Source organism: Pomacea canaliculata, linkage group LG2 (genome assembly GCF_003073045.1).
Source record: "Pomacea canaliculata isolate SZHN2017 linkage group LG2, ASM307304v1, whole genome shotgun sequence".
In the NCBI taxonomy this organism is placed as follows: domain Eukaryota; kingdom Metazoa; phylum Mollusca; class Gastropoda; order Architaenioglossa; family Ampullariidae; genus Pomacea; species Pomacea canaliculata.
Window position 1 is genome coordinate 15,796,788 of NC_037591.1, and position 18,928 is coordinate 15,815,715.

The following is an 18,928-nucleotide window of genomic DNA, read 5'->3' on the forward strand; positions in this document are numbered from 1 at the left end:
TTCAAAATGTTGGTCTTAATTTCACTATTTACTGCGATTGACTACCACGTCAAGAAAGCTAACATGGACGGCGGAATACTGGTAAGTGCAAGAATCAAGCTTACGACTACGATGTTGCTTTTCTTTTAAGTAATGAAGGTATTGCGGGTGTTATCATGTTGCAAGTATTTAACTGTCGAATCCGATATGATCTTATGGAAAATCGTACTCTGTTTGTGTCATCGAAAATAGCGTCTGCAGAGGGATATTTTCTGTATACTTATACTGTAGCAGTAGCTATCTTACGATTTCGGGTATGAGTGAAATTAAAAGCCTGCTAAGCGCACACATCTTTATGTATAGGAGCTTTTAAATGTTGCTTTCTTGTATTAAAAAATCTAATGCACTAATGTATATTGTTATTCAGATTAGGTTAACAAGTCGTAAACACATTGATACTATTGGAGACTTCGGTGTTCTTTGGGAGAGCAAGTGATGCAACTGTTTGCCATAGCAGTCTGTGCGAAGCAAAGTCGTATAATTAATAACGTTAAACTAAAAAATTAACATACGGCTTGGAATTTATTAGCCTTTCAACTTTGAATTCTCCAGCCTTTCAACATAAACTGGGGCTATCAGTCTTTGACCATTTGACAAAACATTTTAAAAAGCATAAAACCTTTGATCCTCACACAAGGAAACATCCCCAAACAGAGTTAGTGACTATTTTTTGCATGTCTACCACAATAAACATTTTACACTTACATGTACATCCCTTTAGAAAGGGATGCCCAGGACCGGGTCCGATGGCGGGGTGTGGTTGCGGCCCTATGCTCCACTGGGGGAGTATAGGAAAGAAGATGTACATCCCTTTCAGGCAGGAAAACAGGTCTGCCAGGTTCAAATGGTTATAACATGTTTGTATGATAATGCTTAGCTATTACATGATAGATAATGTTAAATTCACACTTGTATCACCTTTGTCATTTATTTGCATTTGCACTTCCCATTAAATAGAAGTTTCTTATAATGTTTCTGTTATATTTTTGATTTCTAGGAGCCTTCATTGTATTCTATAAAGGCTTTGGCAATTCTAGATAACGATGGCAACAGGTTATTTGCCAAGGTAAGTAGAACCTCATCCTATAGAACCTTTTCACTTAGATTACTAAAACATTTTCTGTGGTCACTATCTTATATAAGACCTGCAACATATTTTGTTATGTAAATGTCATTTCTGTTACATACTCCCTCCCCAACATTTAGCATCTGACCGTAGTGGTGATTGGTGGGTGGGTGGCAGATGGCCGAGTGGTTAGAGCGCTGATATCTGAACTGAGAGGAGCACCAGTTCGTGTAGCATCTCACTTCCCATAGTTGACCCAGCTAGCAGGAATGTGTACATGACTCCAAAGAAGGTTGGGTAAGGTAAGGCAGTAAAGGAGAGATGGGCACTGCCCTATGTAAAGCTGGCCCTGAGAAAAGTATAAGGTCTCTAACACCTCACTCCCTAATGAAGTGAAAAAAAAAATGTCATGAGAGGACCTTTACCTTTATTTTTACCTAAGTGGTGACCACTTTGCGATCAGTGCTATGTCTCACCACCTCAAAAGCTGACCTGTTGTACCTTTGCTTTATTAACAACTGTGGGAATAAGCAAATTAAAGCTCTTTTAAGGCTGCCCTCCTTTATTTAATGATCTTGGACTTGAGTAATGTCAGCAAATGTCTGCTCTGATATGACACTTCTGTGAGTGTGTGTGATATTGCTTGATGAATCATTTTTCTTTGTGAATTGTTGAGCATATCTCTGTTACAGTATTATGATGAGACATTTCCAACAGCAAAAGAACAGAAAGCTTTTGAAAAGAACTTGTTCAACAAAACTCACAGAGCTAATGGTATGGACCGTTTACTGCATAGGGCAAAACAAATCACGAAGAAGGGGTGGGGGAAAGGAGGGAAATGAAAAGAGTGATGGTGATAAAAAAAAAATAGATAATTACAAAAAAAAACAACCTGTCAACGCTAACTTTCATATTCATATTTGTGTATTCATAGCTGTTTGTTATGCTTGTCATGCTGTTGCCTTAAGGATTTGTGTATTGAGCTGTCATGCTAGCTTTTAAGACAGTAGTAAACATTTTGAATTCATTCAAGTATTATGAAGTGTTATTTTTGCTTTTAGGATTTGTACTAAAAAATGATGGGGACATTTGTATGATGTCTGTTTCAGCGGAGATTGTCATGTTTGAAGGAATGACATGTGTATATCGTAGCAATGTCGACTTGTTTTTCTATGTGGTTGGTTCTTCTCAGGAAAATGAAGTAAGTTGAGACTTTTTTCCTAAGTAATAATGCTAAATCCAGCAGTTGGTATTTTCTTTGTCACACCATTTTTATTATGGTTTTAAACGGTGCAATTTTATATGTGTAATAATTTAAATGCTGGTAATGTTATATGTGCATGTACTTTTAACCTGTTGTGGTAGGCACAGTAAAACTCATTACCTGCAACAGTACAGTGGAACACATTATGGGCTTACACAGACAGATAAGTTAATCAAAAGAATCATTATCATGGTGAAATTTTCTGTGCTTTTTTTATAGCCAGGGCTATTTCCCTTCTATTAACAAAAAAAATAAATGTATAATGCACTGGTCTTTACCCTTTCTTACATAATCTGTAGATTATATTTTTCTTAAATATAAAGGTTTTTAAAAAAAAAATTTCTTTTGTCTGCAGCTTATTCTAGCCAGTGTCTTGAATGCTTTCTATGACTCAATCAGCCAAATTCTAAGGAAAAATGTTGAGAAGCGGGCACTGCTTGACAATATGGATGCCATCTTTTTAGCAGCTGATGAAATATGTGATGGCGGGTAAGAAAGCTTTTTTTAATTATTTTTTGTAGACGATCAGGCTATTTAAAATTAATTCAAATTTGTTTCTTTGTGTGATCAGTTGTAAAAGTATTAAAAAGTCATTCAGAATCATCACAAATGTGTCACCAAAGAGTGTCCTGTCACCATTATAGTGTGAAGTCATTGCTATTGAATTAATATAGTTTTAGCATATGGTGCAAGTCTCGGTGCAGTACAATTATTTCAAAAGAATTAGAAAGTCAACCTCATAGTTCCTAAGAGTGGCCTTAGCTTGTAACTTCTCTATTTTCTTAATTCGTGCTTATGAGGCACTTAACTAAAGGCAAGATTTTTATAATTTTAAGATGTTGGCACATTTAATGTCAAGCGATCATGGGCATTATAGTTAAGCAATTGTCACCAACACAGTAATGATCAACTGTCCTTGTTTCATATCTTGTCTTGGGCATTCTGTTGTTTCTCTTTATATGGCACCTGTTTTGTCATGAAATAACTTTTTTTTTTTTTTTGGTCCACCATGAAACATGAGGTTCCCAACTCCAATTTACTTATCTTCTGTTGGCAGTGTCAAGTGGCACAAACATCTGGATAGGTTTTAAAACTTCACACGAGATATTTACCAACTAAAACAGGCTCTTATGTGTACTTTTTTTTCAATTTTGTTGGAATTTCAGAGAGTATATTATTTTATAGAAATTGCTTTATTAAAAATAAAAAATGCTTATTCGGAGCGTGATGATGACACAAAATGTAATTTTATTTTTCAGGATATTGCTAGAAGCTGACCCCAATGCTGTTGTTCAGAAAGTTGCAATCAGAAATGAAGATATTCCACTTGGGGAGCAGACTGTTGCACAGGTAGTCTTGACAAGACATGATATAAATATACAGGTCTTTTGGAGTTGGAAACATCTGTAGTTTACTGGTCCTGTTTATTTTCAAATCACTTAGTATTGATGATTGTGTTTGGCACACAGTGCACTTGGTGAAGTGGTCTAGTGAGGGGTTGTTTTACTAAATGACCAGAATATCTCAGAATTTGTTTGCACTAGAGGCAGACACAAAGTGCAGACTGCCAAGAACCATTGTGTTTACAGTCATGAAATAGTTATATTTTGTTCATCAAATAGCTGTTGAATATCACTCACCATGTTTCTCTGACCACAATGAACAGCTGGTAAAAATTTTTGGTGGACCAGTTCACTTCTAATCTGAGAACTTGGAGAGATGGGTGCATTTATTTTGGACAATGTTAGCCATATGCCTAGTTCATGCTATAGTTAGTCACATTCCCCAATGTTAAGAAATAAAATTATTTCAAAAATTTTGTCCCAAAAGTTTAGATGCAAGAAAGTGTTCCCAAACAATACAGCACTGAAGAGATTCAATTTCTTTAATTTTAAATGCTTTTCCCATTTTTCTGTAAACCAGTTAACTAAGAAGCTAGAGGTAAGTTGTCTGTTCATCCATAGGAGATATACCATTTCCTAAAATAAAAATCATCTGTTTGGGATTATGGAAATCTTATCACTTAAGAATTGAAGACTCTTCGTCTTTATGCTGGTATCTTGCATGTGCTGGTAAGCTGCCAGACAGTAAGGCTAGCTATATTATCAGTGGTTTCTGTTATTCCTTGATTATGTTCTTAAATCTTGTTACCTTCAAGAAAAAGAAAGGGGGATAATTAACAGCAAGGAACAGGCATATGGAATGGGTTTTTTGAGAAATGAGAGGTATGGGTCTTAGCAACAAAAATTGACTTTCCCCTTCTCCTGACAGCTAATTGCTGATAGAATGCAATTACTTTAAATATGTAATAATCATTTTTAAAAAACCCATATACATAAATAATTTAAGTTATACTGCAGACATTTGTACACTTTCATAAAAGAAAGTTTATGTTCTTCATTATTTTCCACACATCCATCTGAGGGTGGTATATACACTGGCTTTCTCACAAGACTTGCATTTTAGTATATTTCATTCTTCATACCTTTTTGTATGAAGAATGTTTGTATTCTTTCCATGTGTTGTTCCTTGCTTTTTCCCAATTACTAGGTCAACTGTAGACAATATCTATGTTAGTAAATAATATTGTTAATTGAAATCAAAAGCTGGTCTTGTTTCCTTGAAAAAAAGATTTTTACCCTTTCTTTTATCCCCATTGCATGCTCTCAATCCTTTTTGCTAAAAGGTTTTGCACACACATTAAAAGAACCTAATTGCTTGTAAGCAGGTATGTTGCTGGTTGCGGGGGTATTTTTAAAGCACAGTTTTGTTGTCAATCCTTCTGGTTTCCTGTTAGATGTTTGTGTGGTCAGAAAAAAGCTCTTGGTGCTTAACCACTTTTGTTTCTAAAGTTTACATGAAAAGTATTTCAAAATAGTCCTTTAAAACAAAGTGAAATAATTTTAATATTTTAATAATATATTTTTATTTTAAAATCTATTCTCAAATTAGGAGACAAAGAATAAATGAATAGTAAGTGCACCCTACAAAATAATGAAAATGTTAGTAACTGAGATGTTCCTTGTGGTCTATGTCTTAAGTGGTGGTTTTAGCTCATGAAATTTGTGGGGTTTGGTGTTGGGTTTGGAAAACTGCCTGATTAACCAACATTACTTCTATTATAGGAATTTATGAAATTTGCTTTTGCTATGATTGTTTACTGCCAACACTGAGAATTCTTGGTTTTGCCATGGACATGATTATGTGGGAGTTGCGCAAAAATGATTTGGACTTTGCATAAGGATGAAGATTGAGACTGATGTTAACTATCCATGTCTTCAGAAGTTAAAAGAATTTTTAAGTTTTTAGGGGCCGCAAGCATTAAGCCTTAGAGTAACATGCCAAACACAACAGTTTTTATAATCTGCATCGTAAACATCATGTAACATTGAATTCAACAAGGGAAAGAGAATGTGATAGGAGAGAGAGGATAATGTGCTTCAAGGTTTCAGGCATTGTTCAGTGTTTTTTCCTTGTCAGAAATTAAAAAGAAAACAGCTTGCTAGTTTACAGTTGCATAGAACGGTATACAATTAGAATCAATGTTTGAGCACTAATACCTTTCACGTGAATCATATCGGTGAAATCTATGTAGTCCATGTAGTCTGTAACTGAGGGGAGATCACTTGCTAAACATCTTAGAAGTTCAGCTTCTGACCCCATGACAAAATAAGCATACATACCTTTTGCCCACTTTTGTTTATAAAGTAAGAAAATAAGTGTTGTGTTAAAGTATGTTGTCACCCCTCCTGTATGTCATTGATCTTATAAATCAAGTCTTTTTTGTTTTTGTCAGGTTCTTCAGTCAGCCAAAGAACAGATCAAGTGGTCATTGTTAAAATGAAGCATCAGAAACCCACCCCTGCATCATCGCTTTCATCAACGGCATCCACCAACTTTGCAACATATTGTCCTCATCATGTGGAAGTGCAACCAAGTTGTTAAAAAAATGTGTTGGCAGTCCAGGAGCACTAAAATCCACAGACTAATGTGAAGTTCGCAGTGGTCTTTGTAGTCACTGCTTCTGAGAGAACTATCATGCAGACGCACTGGTTGTAGAAGGCTGATGGGCATTGTTGCTGCTGTCAACAGCATACAGCTTCATTACTTCATTCTTAGACTCTAGTTTACTGTCATTGTTGGGAGGTGCTTTCATTCTTCATGGGAGACTTCTGTTCACTAAATTTTGAGCTCTTGTGCTATAGGAGGATGTTATATTTTCTGTTAATAGTCATAAGATCTTAAGCTTGATGAGTAAACCTTTATATCATAGAAGTTCAGTTTTTGATCCCCTGACAAATGCATTGTGAGATATGAAGAATTGTATTATTCATACTGTCTGATAAAAGGTCTTGAACTAATTTTTTTCTCCTGCTTGCCATTTACTTCACCTTAATCATTCCTCTTAAGTTCCTGTCAGGTGAGGAATGAGATACAAAGATATTTAGAAAACCAATCAAATGATTTGAGCACACTAGTCAATCTGAACATTAATGTCACTTTCAAGGGATAAATATTCACAGATGACTGAAAATATAAGGAGTGTGAGAAAATTATTTATCAATAATTATTAAAAGGGTTCTTCAGCAGTAATATGTCTTGCCGAAGTACAGATATCCAAATTTGTACATGAGAAAGTGAATGTGCAGAAAATAGTTATATGCCACAAAAATTAAGCACGCAAGGATAGATCATGCACTGACCATATTGCCACCCTCTGTATCATCATTAAGCAGTCTACTGAGTGGCAATCCTTCCTTTATTTAATTTTTTTTTTGGACTTATGAGAAGGCATTTGCCAGTGTAGACAGTGACATCATCTGGAGGCCTGTGGTCCACTGGCATTCCACCTAAGCTCATAAACATTATCAAGGGGTTGTACAAAGATTCGTCCTGCCAAGTTATCCTCAACGGGAAACTCACTAAACCTTTTGTAATGAAGACTGGCATAAGACAGGGAAGCATATTATCACCAACAGTCTTCCTGATGGTCATAGACAGATTATGCGCAAGACAACAACACTGGTATCCAATAGACCTTAACAAACAGAGGACCTAGACTTTGCAGTTGACACAAGTCTCCTATCTCATCAGCAGCAGCATGCACAAACCAAACTGAGTAAGCTAATAGAGGAAGCAGAGAAGACCAGTTTGAAGCTAAATAGAAAGAAGACTGAAGTGATGAGGATGAACAACAAGCAGGAACCCTCAGTCCAACTTCTAGGAGAGAACAGACTGTTTCGCATATCTGGGGAGCATCGCCAACCAAGACAGTGGAGCGGACAATGACATCAAAAGCGACATCAACAAGGCCATGCATGCTTTTAACAGCTCTTATGCCTCATCTGGAACTCCCGAGCATTATCCTTCCGCAGTAAGACCCACATCTTCAAACACCAATATGAAAGCTGTCCTACTGTATGGTTCTGAAACCTATCAACAGTAAGCTCCAGACCTTTATCAACAAATGTCTACGCTGCATTCTGGGAATAAGATGGCCTGAAAAGATCTCCAACAACAGCCTGTGGAAAAGAACCAACCAATTGAAGGCCATTAGCCAAGACATCAAAAAGTGCAAATGGGGCTGGATAGGACACCCTGCACCAACCAGCTAACACCATTGCCAGACAGGCTTGACTGGAACCCTCAGGTGGAAGAGGAGAGTTGGGAGACCACAGCAGACTTGGAAAAGAACAGTAGAGAGCGAGGCAAAGGACGTTGAAAACTTGTGGGCCCAACTGAAGGGTGCTGCCCAAAACCGGGTCCGCTGGTGAGGTGTTGCAGCCATGTGCTCCTTGAAGAGTAACAAGGGATAAACAAAACAACTGAACACAAAAATTAAGCAATACCAGAAGTCATTACACTTTACAGCAATTTTATTTCAATCTTTCATCACTACAGAGCACTGATAAAGCAGGCCGTGGGATTTATATGGTTATGGCCACAACAAAATTTACATCACACAAAGAGACCTCTACTTCCTGCAAATAATTTAACGGTACAAATCCACAAACTGCAATAAAATGAACATTGGGGAAGTAGAGTGGAGACATGGCATCAATTGCCAAAAGATTGAACAGGAACATTAAAATGCTGCAAGAACTTAGTAAACACAATCACAAAGGTTATTGTTCAGATTAAGCAAGTACAAACCAGCTGCAGTCAGAGATGAAATTAGAGCATAGCAGAGACAATCTAGAAATTCACAAAATGAGATTACCCAGTAAATTTGTTGCAAGAAAGTTGTCAAGCAGGTTCTTCTCCCCTTCTATGAAAAAAAATTAAATAATTTCTTGACACAAAAACAGATGTACATACTCCACAGACAGAATCAACTTCAGCTTGACTTACCCTTTTTTAAATCTCACACTTAACAAGTTTTCTTTTAGACACTGAACTGCAGAATCAATTTTTCCTTAGTATGCTACACTTACAGTTGACAATTTTTAGATGATGTACTCAATGAGAAAAGCTTAAACTGAAAATATATCGGTCTACGCAGGGTTTACTTAAGTCAGCAATGTTATCCAAAGACTACAAACGTCCATGAAAAACAAGGTATATATTGAAGAGTTCATGAAGAGCATGATTGTGCATACCATTTTGGCTAACTTTCTTAACCATAATTTCATATAGCACTTCTTGGCTTGAAAGATATGGTTTTTACAAATATTAATTGGCCTTCTACCAGCTGAGCAACCATAACAAGCTGCTTCATCACTTGATGAGTCAACTCCTTTGTTCATCTATGATGTCCTTACCACTGTCTATACATGCATGCAGACTGCAAATTAATGGTTTTTCTCACATACATTTATGCAATGGGAAAAATACTTCTGTAATCAAAATTTACAAAAATACAATGGCATGGTTATATCAGGGGAAAAACTTATCTTCAAATAGGTCTAATACAGAAGTATCTCGTTGAAGAAATGTAATGAATGATGAATAGGCTTCCAGGGCTGATGTTGGAATAAAGCATGCAAACACAAATGGCTGCCTTCAAAAATAAAAAAAATACCCTCCACCATGAGATGTGCACGAGACCACCTACATTTTGGACAAAGCAATCTTTTTCTTTATCTTAACTGTGATGAAACACTTTTTTTTACTATCCTCAAGAGTGGGGGTACAAACATAGGACACAAAACAGATCTATTAAAAAAAAAAAACAAGGAAAAAGTAGGAAGCTCAGAAAAACTGAATGAAACCCCACACAAATAGATAACTTTTATCAGAAAGGCACAGATGAAAATTCACATTACTTGTGCATTTGCACTAGATAATCCTTGAACCAATGTCTCAGGCAACTTTGCCTTCTTGAAATTCAAGATTAACAGAGCAGCCAAAGAAACAGAATGACATAAGTATGATGAGCACGTTTTCAGGCCTATGAAGTAACCTGTCTACAGTAATGTAGATCCTGTCCTTTCAAGGACCAAACTGCACTGTTCAGTCCAAGAGCTGACTTACTTACCTTCAACTTCCTTTGAGTTCTCTTATATAACAAAGAAACCAGATATGACTCATTTGTGCAGAATGGGAAATCTGAATATAAAACGCAACACTTTTTGGGTTAGTTTTCTAAGGTAACCTTATATAACTGCATCTGAATGTGTAGGAGTGGTAGGGTTGGGCACAATGGGTCTGCTCTTTCTCCTCTGATTTTTAAACAATTTCAAAAAGTACTTAAATATAAAAAGATTGCTTTTCATTTCAGGCAAACAAAAGAATTCTTTTTTCTTTCAATCCATCAGATTATACATCTTCCAAATCAACAAGTACATAGCTCCATCTTAAATAGAAGAAAAGCTACTGCTGAAAAAGTTAACCAGAGTGGCACATTTCACCCTCTAGAGTTTAAAGCTCATTCCACTGATTGTCTTCACTCCTACTTCATTACAGAAGTGAGATTTATACAACTGAATGCTGAATCTAGTGTCCTGCATAATGACTAAAACGTATGACTGCATTGCTTTTAGGTGATAATTATTAGAAATAAATGTGCCTACAGTAACGAAATCCTCTTGATGATAGAGGAATGCCTGAAATGCTAATCTCCCTTTATAGTAGATTTGCAAACCAGTGCCAAAACAAAGTACTCTTAACTGGGAGATTTTCATCCGAGTTTCTCAGTAAATTACCCAAAACTGTAAAGAGACTAAAAAATTTTAAATAAATGACAGATCACTTGGTGAATGCACGCCCAAACAAAACATGGAAACAGCTGAGATAAGTAATGAAAATACTTTTTTTTAAGCTTCATACACATTCTTGACATGTTCATGCATTTTGCTTTTGTTACTCGCCAACTTCCACTGACTAGACTGTGCATTTAGACAACAAAGACAAGCCATTCAAAGGTGATGACCATCTCTAAAATGTAGCAACCTATCTTTATAGTAGTACATAGTGTATGCTATTTCCAACAAACAATACTGCAGAAACTACTGTTTAAGAGCTTTCTTATCCTGGTAACGAGCAAAAACTTCTTGTCTTTTAAGATCACCATAAAATGTAGCCATACAGAAATTAACAAAATTTACACTGCATGTGAGGCATTTGGAAAACAATTATTTTGGTGAGTACATTTTAATATAAAGACTTAAAACCATATAGTTGCAATGCAGAAAAACTGCACTCTATGAGTATAAAAAAAACTGCGCAACACATGTAAAATGTGTTTTCTTTCACACATGTTTTCTTCATCATTTAAAATGTACAGTACAGTCAGAAAAATATATCTATCACCATCTTTTCACATGGACACATGAGCTCACATACCAAAACAGTCATGAGATGAACAGCACATTTAATATGTTTTACACATTGTACTCTCCTTTCATATAACTATTTTATCTACTTACACGCCATTGTAAAAGTGTATGTACAAATACTAGATTATATGACTAATATTGTAATACCCATTTCTAATTTAATGTAAGTCATCTTAAGTATAAAAAGAACACGCGATAAAATCACTTTCAGAACAAAAGCAATCACTACCCTAAAATAAAATTGCTGACTGCACACCAAAAAACTAGGACCTATATTTAAATTACACCCATCAAATACAACAATGAAGGACCTGCCAGTAAGAAGAACAACAGATCTGTGTCATGATAACTGAATGTACAACAAAACAGCTCACAGAAGGAATACAAATATCCAGAAAAAGTGAAAACATAAAAGCTAAATGGACAAACTAAAAAAACAAAGCATGAGCATTACAAAACTATTTCTCTGCTTTCTAACTTCATTTAGGAAAAAAACCCTCTCTAAAGTATCACTGACCATTTGTCTCCGAGTCTTTCTAAAATTGGAGAACTGGACAGTAAAATATTTCGCTTCTCTCCAACAAGATTTTCAAAGGTAAAATGGCAGCAAAATCCACTCTCTCTCTCTCTTTCTCTTTCCCTCTCTCTCCCTTATATATATATCTAATATTTTAATCTTTCTTCTTACATTTTCTCTTCTTTGCTTTTTTTGCATACTCTACATCAGAATCAGAAAACTTTCTTGTATTAACATTCTTTGCCAGTCTTAGCCATTTCCCTCGTCAAAATGAATTCATCTAGAATACAGTAAAGTATCAAATACACATGCTTCTGACTTTTCTGCTAAATTTAAAAAAAAACAAAAATAGCAATCAGGACTTTAAGACTTTCTAGTAAATCTACCAGCTAAGAGTGGATGCACATCAAAGAAAATATACACTATTTTAATCTTAAAGATCCTTTTCCAAGACATGCCATCTTCAGAGTTGTATAATTTCAATTAAAAAAAAAGCTGCAGTCTGCATAATTTCAGATGACATCTTGCAAAGGTGAAAGTTGAAGAATGCCATACATATGTGATACATGCTAGATCAGTAATGAAACAGAAATATCACAAACTGTCCCCACCAGCCAGCATTGAGCTTACAAAAGACACTGTGCAATGATGGCAGACACAGAGTACTAAAAACTGGAGCAATAATTGCTCAAATCTTTGACAACCAAAATGCAATACCTACCTGCCTGTTGCTTTTTTTGTCCTTTGTTGTCATAAGACCAGAAACAGGTTTTAGTATAAGTGCCTAAACAATCTAAAAAAAAAAAAGTAATTTACCCTGCAGAAGATTTGTTTCCATCAAAGCAACTGGTAAAGATCAGATCAGTTATATTCATGATTGCAAAAAATAGCTCTTTAAAATGTTTCCTACAGCAAATGCCTTGACGCATATTAAGAATCCAACGGGCAAATTTACCCATTACAATCCCCAATTTTCTCCATGAGCACCAATCAAAAAAAAAGTTAATCTGGTTTCCAAATATCATGTGATCCATTACTTACTTCAAGATATGTATTCTCTTTCAACTTCAAGACACTCGTCAAAGCTGTTACAACCTCTACTGTAGCCTCATGATTCATGCAAACACTTGTAGCACAGTGCTGCTCTGTTTGCACAATTTCTGTCCTTACTGCTGGCCCCTTCATCAAAGACGCTAAAAAACAGTTCTTATTGTGTGGATTTCTGTAGAGTCTGAAAATTTAGGTAATACATAAGTAGATGTTTCATCCAAAAAAGCATGGAGGATTAACCACAACCTCTGAATCCCCTCCAGGAGACCAAACCTTCTGATGCAGAAAATGTGACAAGAAGCATTGACACACAATCCATGGGAAATGGGAAAGGTTGCAGGGGAATGGGGAATACAGATATCTTCTCAGAAATCTGGGCAGAAAACAAGCCCCAACAAACTGATCACAGAGTTATTTCTGCAGCCAAGAGAAGGAAAGAAGCCTCAGAAACATGAATGCCTCCAACTGCCATCCAAAAGGAAGAATGTCTGGTTGAAAAAGTCATCTAAAAACCAAACTGCAGGATTCATGATCCAACATGGCACCCACTGATCAGTTTGCAGCATTCATTGGACTAATGAGTGTTTCAAATGAAAAAGGAGAGGAGAGGGAAATGGGGTGAAAAGTACAATCCTGTCTGATATTTGCAGAAAACAATGCATTTTTTTTTCTTCCTTTTGTACACAAACCTGTCTTTGAAATCATCTGCTTTCACCAGCTAAAATAAAATTAGGCCTTGACTGTCTTTGCAGCACCACCATTCTTCTCCAGCATTTTCTCTGTGTCCTCTTCTTCCTCCTCCTCTTCCTCCACCTTGGCCATCTCATGAAGCCCAAACCCGACACCCATTGCCATCTCCTCCTGCTCATCCATGGTGTCATCAGATGGGGGTTCAGCCCATGGCTGAATCTCACCATCAGCCATCACCAAGTAAAATATGGCGCCACAATAGTACACAGCTGCAGCAACGTAGAAAGCAACCTGCCACTCACTGCGTTCCCCTGTGGAAGGGAAAAAATACACAAGGTCTGAAGGTAGCATTGAGAGAATTTAGATTTCTCTTTCTGGCTCAGTGATATTTAGATAGATATTTTCTATTTTTACTCAAATAAACTTCACTCACAAGGATTATTGACGGACTGTAAAAATATTAGATCTCTAAGGTAGAGTAGTTGAAGCACAAGTAATACATATACCTGAAATCTTTTAAATACACACAAATACAGCCTCTACAAGGCTGGGCTGAAAAGAAATGACTGGTTTTTTTTCTTACCAGAAAGTCTTACCAGAGGTCATGACACTTAAGACTAACCACACTGTAAGTACTCTTTAATCGTGTTAGTTTTCTCCTCCAAAAGGAGAATTTTATCACCCTTAAATCACTGGCAGCTTTATCTTACTGTGGGGGTTAGACTTCAGGATTATAAGCTAAGATGGACAAACAACCACCAATCATTCTGCTAATCCCCTCCCACAAGACCATAAGCAGGCAGGAGGTGAAACCCTCTGCCATCTAATTCAATTTCATTTCTTTGTTTGCTGTACCTAATGACTTGGGACTTAGGAGCAAAAAAAACCATTAGCAGATGGGAACAAGGTCCATAATCTATCCTGTTATTAGCCAACATCCATGTACTGTGCAGTCAAAATAGGTCTGACCAGAGAGAACAGGGAAGAGGAGATAAATAGGCAGATAGATCAAGGAAATAAAAATGGTCAAAGGTGGTGACTGATGGCCAACCCACACCTGGCATGTCAGAGAAGGCCACTTTCTTTGGAAATCAAAGCTGGAGGTAACAGATGAGATGGTAGAACCACCAAGAATAGCTTTTACACAGAGTCCTATACAGTAAAAGTAGATTCACAAGGGCGAATGAGGGAATTCTGAAGCTGAAGAAGATCCCTGGGTCTAGTTGACAATAAGACCTGGAACATCAACTGATGTGGGATGACATGCATTAAAGGACAGATGGGCTCCAAAGGCTGTGAATTGAATCTGCTGAGAGTGTGCAGTTCCAAAACTCTTATGGCGGTAGTTTTCTCCAGGAGAAAACTTTGTTCAATCTATAGAATCATAATTTCCTGAGTATAGAAATGTCAAGATCCAAGCTAAGTTCTGAGTACGTAACGTAACAAATAACAAGAACTGGTCTGGCCTAAACAAAATGTTTGAATATGGTTTGCTACAACAATCTTAAGGCCAAGTGGTTTTTTTTTTAAAATAGGCATTTTATCCTAAACCAGAAACTAAAGCTATATCATAGCAAAGCTGCTAGCTCTGTAAACAGATGCCACATGCAGAGAAATAACAATGAGCCAAACTAACTCCAAAGGTTGAGATGATAAAAGGCAAAATACAGCCTTGCTCTGTACCCCTCAGTAGTGATCCCACTGGAATTCATGCTCCTGAAGCTAGAATGAAAATCTCTTTGATTGCCTCTGTGTGCATTTAAAGAGCTAGCAAGTGGCTGTAATCCAGAGCAGTACTGTAAGGTGATGGTTAATAGTGGTGTTGGACATTATTTTGGTATTTAACATACAGAAGAATAGGTTAGACATATGCCAACATCACTGTGTTGATAAATTTCTGCATCAAACTTACGTTAGGTGTCAGTGCAGCAACAATGTATGGCGCAAGAATGCCAGGCACAGTTGCAGCAGTATTGCTGATGCCAAAAAGGGTGCCTGCATATGGTGGAGCAATGTCACCATGATTGATGAAGTAACCGGAGAAATGGAAGCCACACAAACCCACAGCAATGGTCAACATGACCACAGCCTCTGCTTGCTGAGTGCACTTCATGAAACCAGTGCCAATCAAGAAGGTTCCTGGGCCAAACATTCCTGTGAGAAAAAATAGTACAATTTTATACTTAACTGTAATCTTTTTCTTCAAAAATAAAACTGCCAAATATATCTTATTCTAAAATTATTTCCACATGAGAACAAAATAGAAACTAGAAATATTCTGGTCACAAAATTAAGAAAGAGAGAGAGAGAAATAAAATAAAACATGGTGCTTAACATCTAGATTATGAAGAACAGGTCTCTACACTCTACAGCATGCATCCACCAGCTAGCCCAACTGTGCAGTGGGTACCTAACTCCATACAAGGTCAAGAAAGATAAAGCAGTGAGGGAGAGGATATGGAAACTACCATCACAAAAGCCTTAAGATGTGGGCTTTAGTACCTTACTAGCCTACAACTGTGAGGTCACATACTTCACCTCTTTAATCATAACCATCTGTCACAGATCTACTTAAGCAAACATCAAAACGTCAAGAAATTCTGTAGTCAAAAACATACTAACCAATGCATGCCATGAGCTTGCGAGTCCATGCTATGGTGAGAATGTTACGGGAGATCAAGAAATCTGCCAGCATTCCAGACACAGTAATAAAAAACCAGAACACCAAGTATGGGAGCATGGAGAAAACACCGTTCTGTTGAGAGAATGAATAAAAATGTTGAACACAACCTTTTACTTTTCATATCAAAATGACACTAAAAACATCATAATTACTGACAAAATTGCCTGTAGAAAATCACAGTAGAAAAACTGAGATGAAAGACTACTACTTTTACTTTTGTCTTGCGCAGAAACAAGTCTTTATCATTTACTTTTAGCTAACTTGCAAGACTAAACATCATACCAAGAAGAAAGCATGTCAAGTTAGAAAAGATTATTGTAAACTTTATAGACAACTTCAGTGTCAGAATCACTGTTACACAACATTAACATAATCGGCAAAGGACAGGAACCTACAAGAGGAAAGCTTACATGGTTCAAATTTGTCAGATTTATTTTTAAAAAGCATATTATCAGCATGCACCAGTTTATTACAGAAAGCGAACAAGTTTACTTACAGACTTGATATCAAACTTAAGAACTTCCTTCATGTATGTAGGGATCTGTGTCAACAACATGTAAGCACCATAATTGCCACATGAATGGGCCACAATGATGGCCCAAACGGCACGGGATGTGAAGATGGACTTCCAGGGAATGGCAGTATTCTGTCAATTGTTTTTGTTTGAAAGAAAAGACATTAAGACAAATCACCACTATAATCTTCAATAAAAGACAGATAAGTAAGGGACTTGACTTTGACTTTATTTGGTGTAGACCATGGCAAATGACCGAAGAGGGTAAACATAAAAACATATTTACATAGATATGTGAACTACCACAGTTAACATTTCAGTTCCAAATACATAATCATATTATAATTCTAGCTTTTCTTACTGCATATTAGTAAGGGAGAGAACAAGTTAGTGAATTACCTTGCACAGTGTCTGCTGTTGCCTCTCTAACTTGGACTATAGCAATGTTGTTTCTTGATTTTTACAGTAATAATCATAACAGAATCTGACCATCTATAGTGTAAATCAAAAACTGTTGAGGACTTTACTAAATTTAAGCTTTTAAACAGAACACTAAGAATATTCCTAATGGGAGATCTTAAACAAAATATGTTAGTCAACAAACTTTAGTCACCAGCAAAAGGAAAACCATCAAATTTATAAAAAAAAAAAAATTATGCAACTTAGGCTGGTGTTTGAAAGGTAAACTGATAATATCGTGCCCATGAGGATTTAGCATAAAAATCTAACTTGATACACATGGCAGCCTCCTTGGCATTAGACCCCAAACGTTACTTGGGCTTGGAATTTTATGTAAAAATGCTTAATCACAAATGTTGTTAGGGTGACCTGATTTGACCCACTCAAGGAAATCCTGTGACAATATTTCTTGCATTTTCTCATCCCCATCCCCCACTCCCAGGAAAAAAGTAACAAGAACAATGTTAAAGCAATTTTTTGACACGAATTTTGGCTTTTTATGTACATATGCTCCTTTAAAATAAACACGAATTTTCTAACACGCTTTTCAGCACCTTACATTATCATAGGAGTTATCCAAAAGCCTTGAAAACCCTTGAAAGACATACATTTTAAGATTTTGATCAAGTTCTATATTTTGCAAATTATAAAAATTATTTATCCATGTTGCCTTTAATGCTCACTTTTGCAAAAATACATTTTATAATTAGGACATGGCAACCATCAATTTTTTTTTTCTTTAAATTGTACCTTCTTGAATTTGGCCCGATCTCCAAGAGAAAATTTGATGTACTTCTTCTCAATCTCTGAGGTCCAAGGATTTTGCTCAGGGGTATCATAAACAAAGATAGTCCATACAACGCACCAAATGAAGCCGCAGGTTCCTTAACAGTAAAGAGTAAAGCAAACAGAAGATTACTTTCAAACATCATTCTAACGTGGTTCAGACATTCTGCCTCTGTTTCAAACATTAATAGGATTTATGCAACTGTTTTATTATCTTTACATCTGGTGTTTAACATAATGACCATCTACAATATGAAAGACAACTCACCAATTACATAAAAAATAGAAGGCCATCCTCCATCAAACCCATAAGCGGCCAGAAACCCACCAATTGGGAAGATTAGGGCATTGCCAAATTGACCACCTGTATTTAAAGGAGAAGTTCACATTTAATAAATACAGCAGATGGACTGATGGAAAATGATCATATGTCCTCACATGAAAATCCCACATATTCATATTTATCCAAGTATGCTCATGCAAATATATACTCTCTCTCTCTCACACACACACACACACATGCAAAATTGCTTAGATACCCACTCATTTCTAAAGCTAAAGGCCCCATCATCTTAGAAAAAGTGAATGGCTCTAGATTTACCAGTAATAGGACACAGCATGAAGAAGGTCCATCATAATAAGAAAGCCTATTTGAAAAACCAAAATGAGTTCACAAGCTGTCAGAAGACAAGCAGTGCATATCCAGTGATGAAGTAGTTTCAAGATTTTCAACTGTTTATCATCCTTCATGAGTCGCAAAACCACTCTAGTTTTAGTTAAAACACTACAATGATATGATGGAAGATAGCTAGCTGTCTACTGCATGAATGCAAGAGCACCAAATAAAGCAAATAATAGTAAAAAATGTCAAATGCAGTAAAACTCGTAGTTCACAGCTACAAAAGTATTCGTAATCTGTGACAACGTAGGTCAAATAGAGCAGATGGCACAGATATGGCTACAGAGATCAGTATTTATTCCCTGAACCCAAAATGGCACAGGCACATAAAGCAATCCTGAACAAAAGAAGGCAGCAAAACGAAAGTATAGATGGGCAGTTAGTATTACAATCAATTAAATTAT

General features: G+C 36.4%; 2 protein-coding genes across 11 annotated transcripts in view; one reads left to right on the forward strand and one right to left on the reverse strand.

The window, feature by feature from the left end:
• The first annotated feature begins 34 nt into the window (after window positions 1–34).
• LOC112556497 (coatomer subunit zeta-1-like) lies at window positions 35–6,962 on the forward strand. Of its 3 annotated transcripts, XM_025225556.1 has the most exons (9): window positions 45–81; window positions 761–868; window positions 1,037–1,105; window positions 1,798–1,879; window positions 2,215–2,306; window positions 2,725–2,858; window positions 3,629–3,719; window positions 4,293–4,310; window positions 6,166–6,962. In XM_025225556.1, the coding sequence occupies exons 1-9, from the start codon at window positions 64–66 to the stop codon at window positions 6,211–6,213; spliced, it is 660 nt and encodes a 219-aa protein (XP_025081341.1). In that variant the 5' UTR covers window positions 45–63; the 3' UTR covers window positions 6,214–6,962. The 3 variants fall into 3 exon arrangements, with proteins under 3 accessions (XP_025081343.1, XP_025081341.1, XP_025081342.1); XM_025225558.1 differs by lacking the exon at window positions 761–868 and having other exon boundaries at window positions 35–81; XM_025225557.1 differs by lacking the exon at window positions 4,293–4,310.
• Window positions 6,963–8,227: 1,265 nt separating this feature from the next.
• LOC112556262 (uncharacterized transporter slc-17.2-like) overlaps window positions 8,228–18,928 on the reverse strand; it is a 34,537-nt gene continuing 23,836 nt past the window's right edge. For 7 of the 8 annotated variants that reach the window (XM_025225091.1, XM_025225097.1, XM_025225094.1 and 4 more), the window contains 6 exons: window positions 18,114–18,209; window positions 17,810–17,943; window positions 16,583–16,732; window positions 16,026–16,158; window positions 15,316–15,557; window positions 13,497–13,714 (listed from right to left, as the gene is read on the reverse strand). In XM_025225091.1, coding sequence (XP_025080876.1) covers window positions 13,637–13,714; window positions 15,316–15,557; window positions 16,026–16,158; window positions 16,583–16,732; window positions 17,810–17,943; window positions 18,114–18,209 — 833 coding nt within the window. In that variant the 3' untranslated portion in view covers window positions 13,497–13,636. Of the gene's footprint in view, window positions 13,715–15,311; window positions 15,558–16,025; window positions 16,159–16,582; window positions 16,733–17,809; window positions 17,944–18,113; window positions 18,210–18,928 lie in introns of all 8 variants that reach the window. The other variant, XM_025225099.1, reaches the window with a different exon arrangement.

Coding starts and splice junctions, on each gene's coding strand:
- LOC112556497 (XM_025225556.1), top strand. Junction 869..1,036: donor CCTTTCAGGCAGGAAAACAG/GTCTGCCAGGTT, acceptor TTTGATTTCTAG/GAGCCTTCATTGTATTCTAT. Junction 2,859..3,628: donor GATGAAATATGTGATGGCGG/GTAAGAAAGCTT, acceptor TTTATTTTTCAG/GATATTGCTAGAAGCTGACC.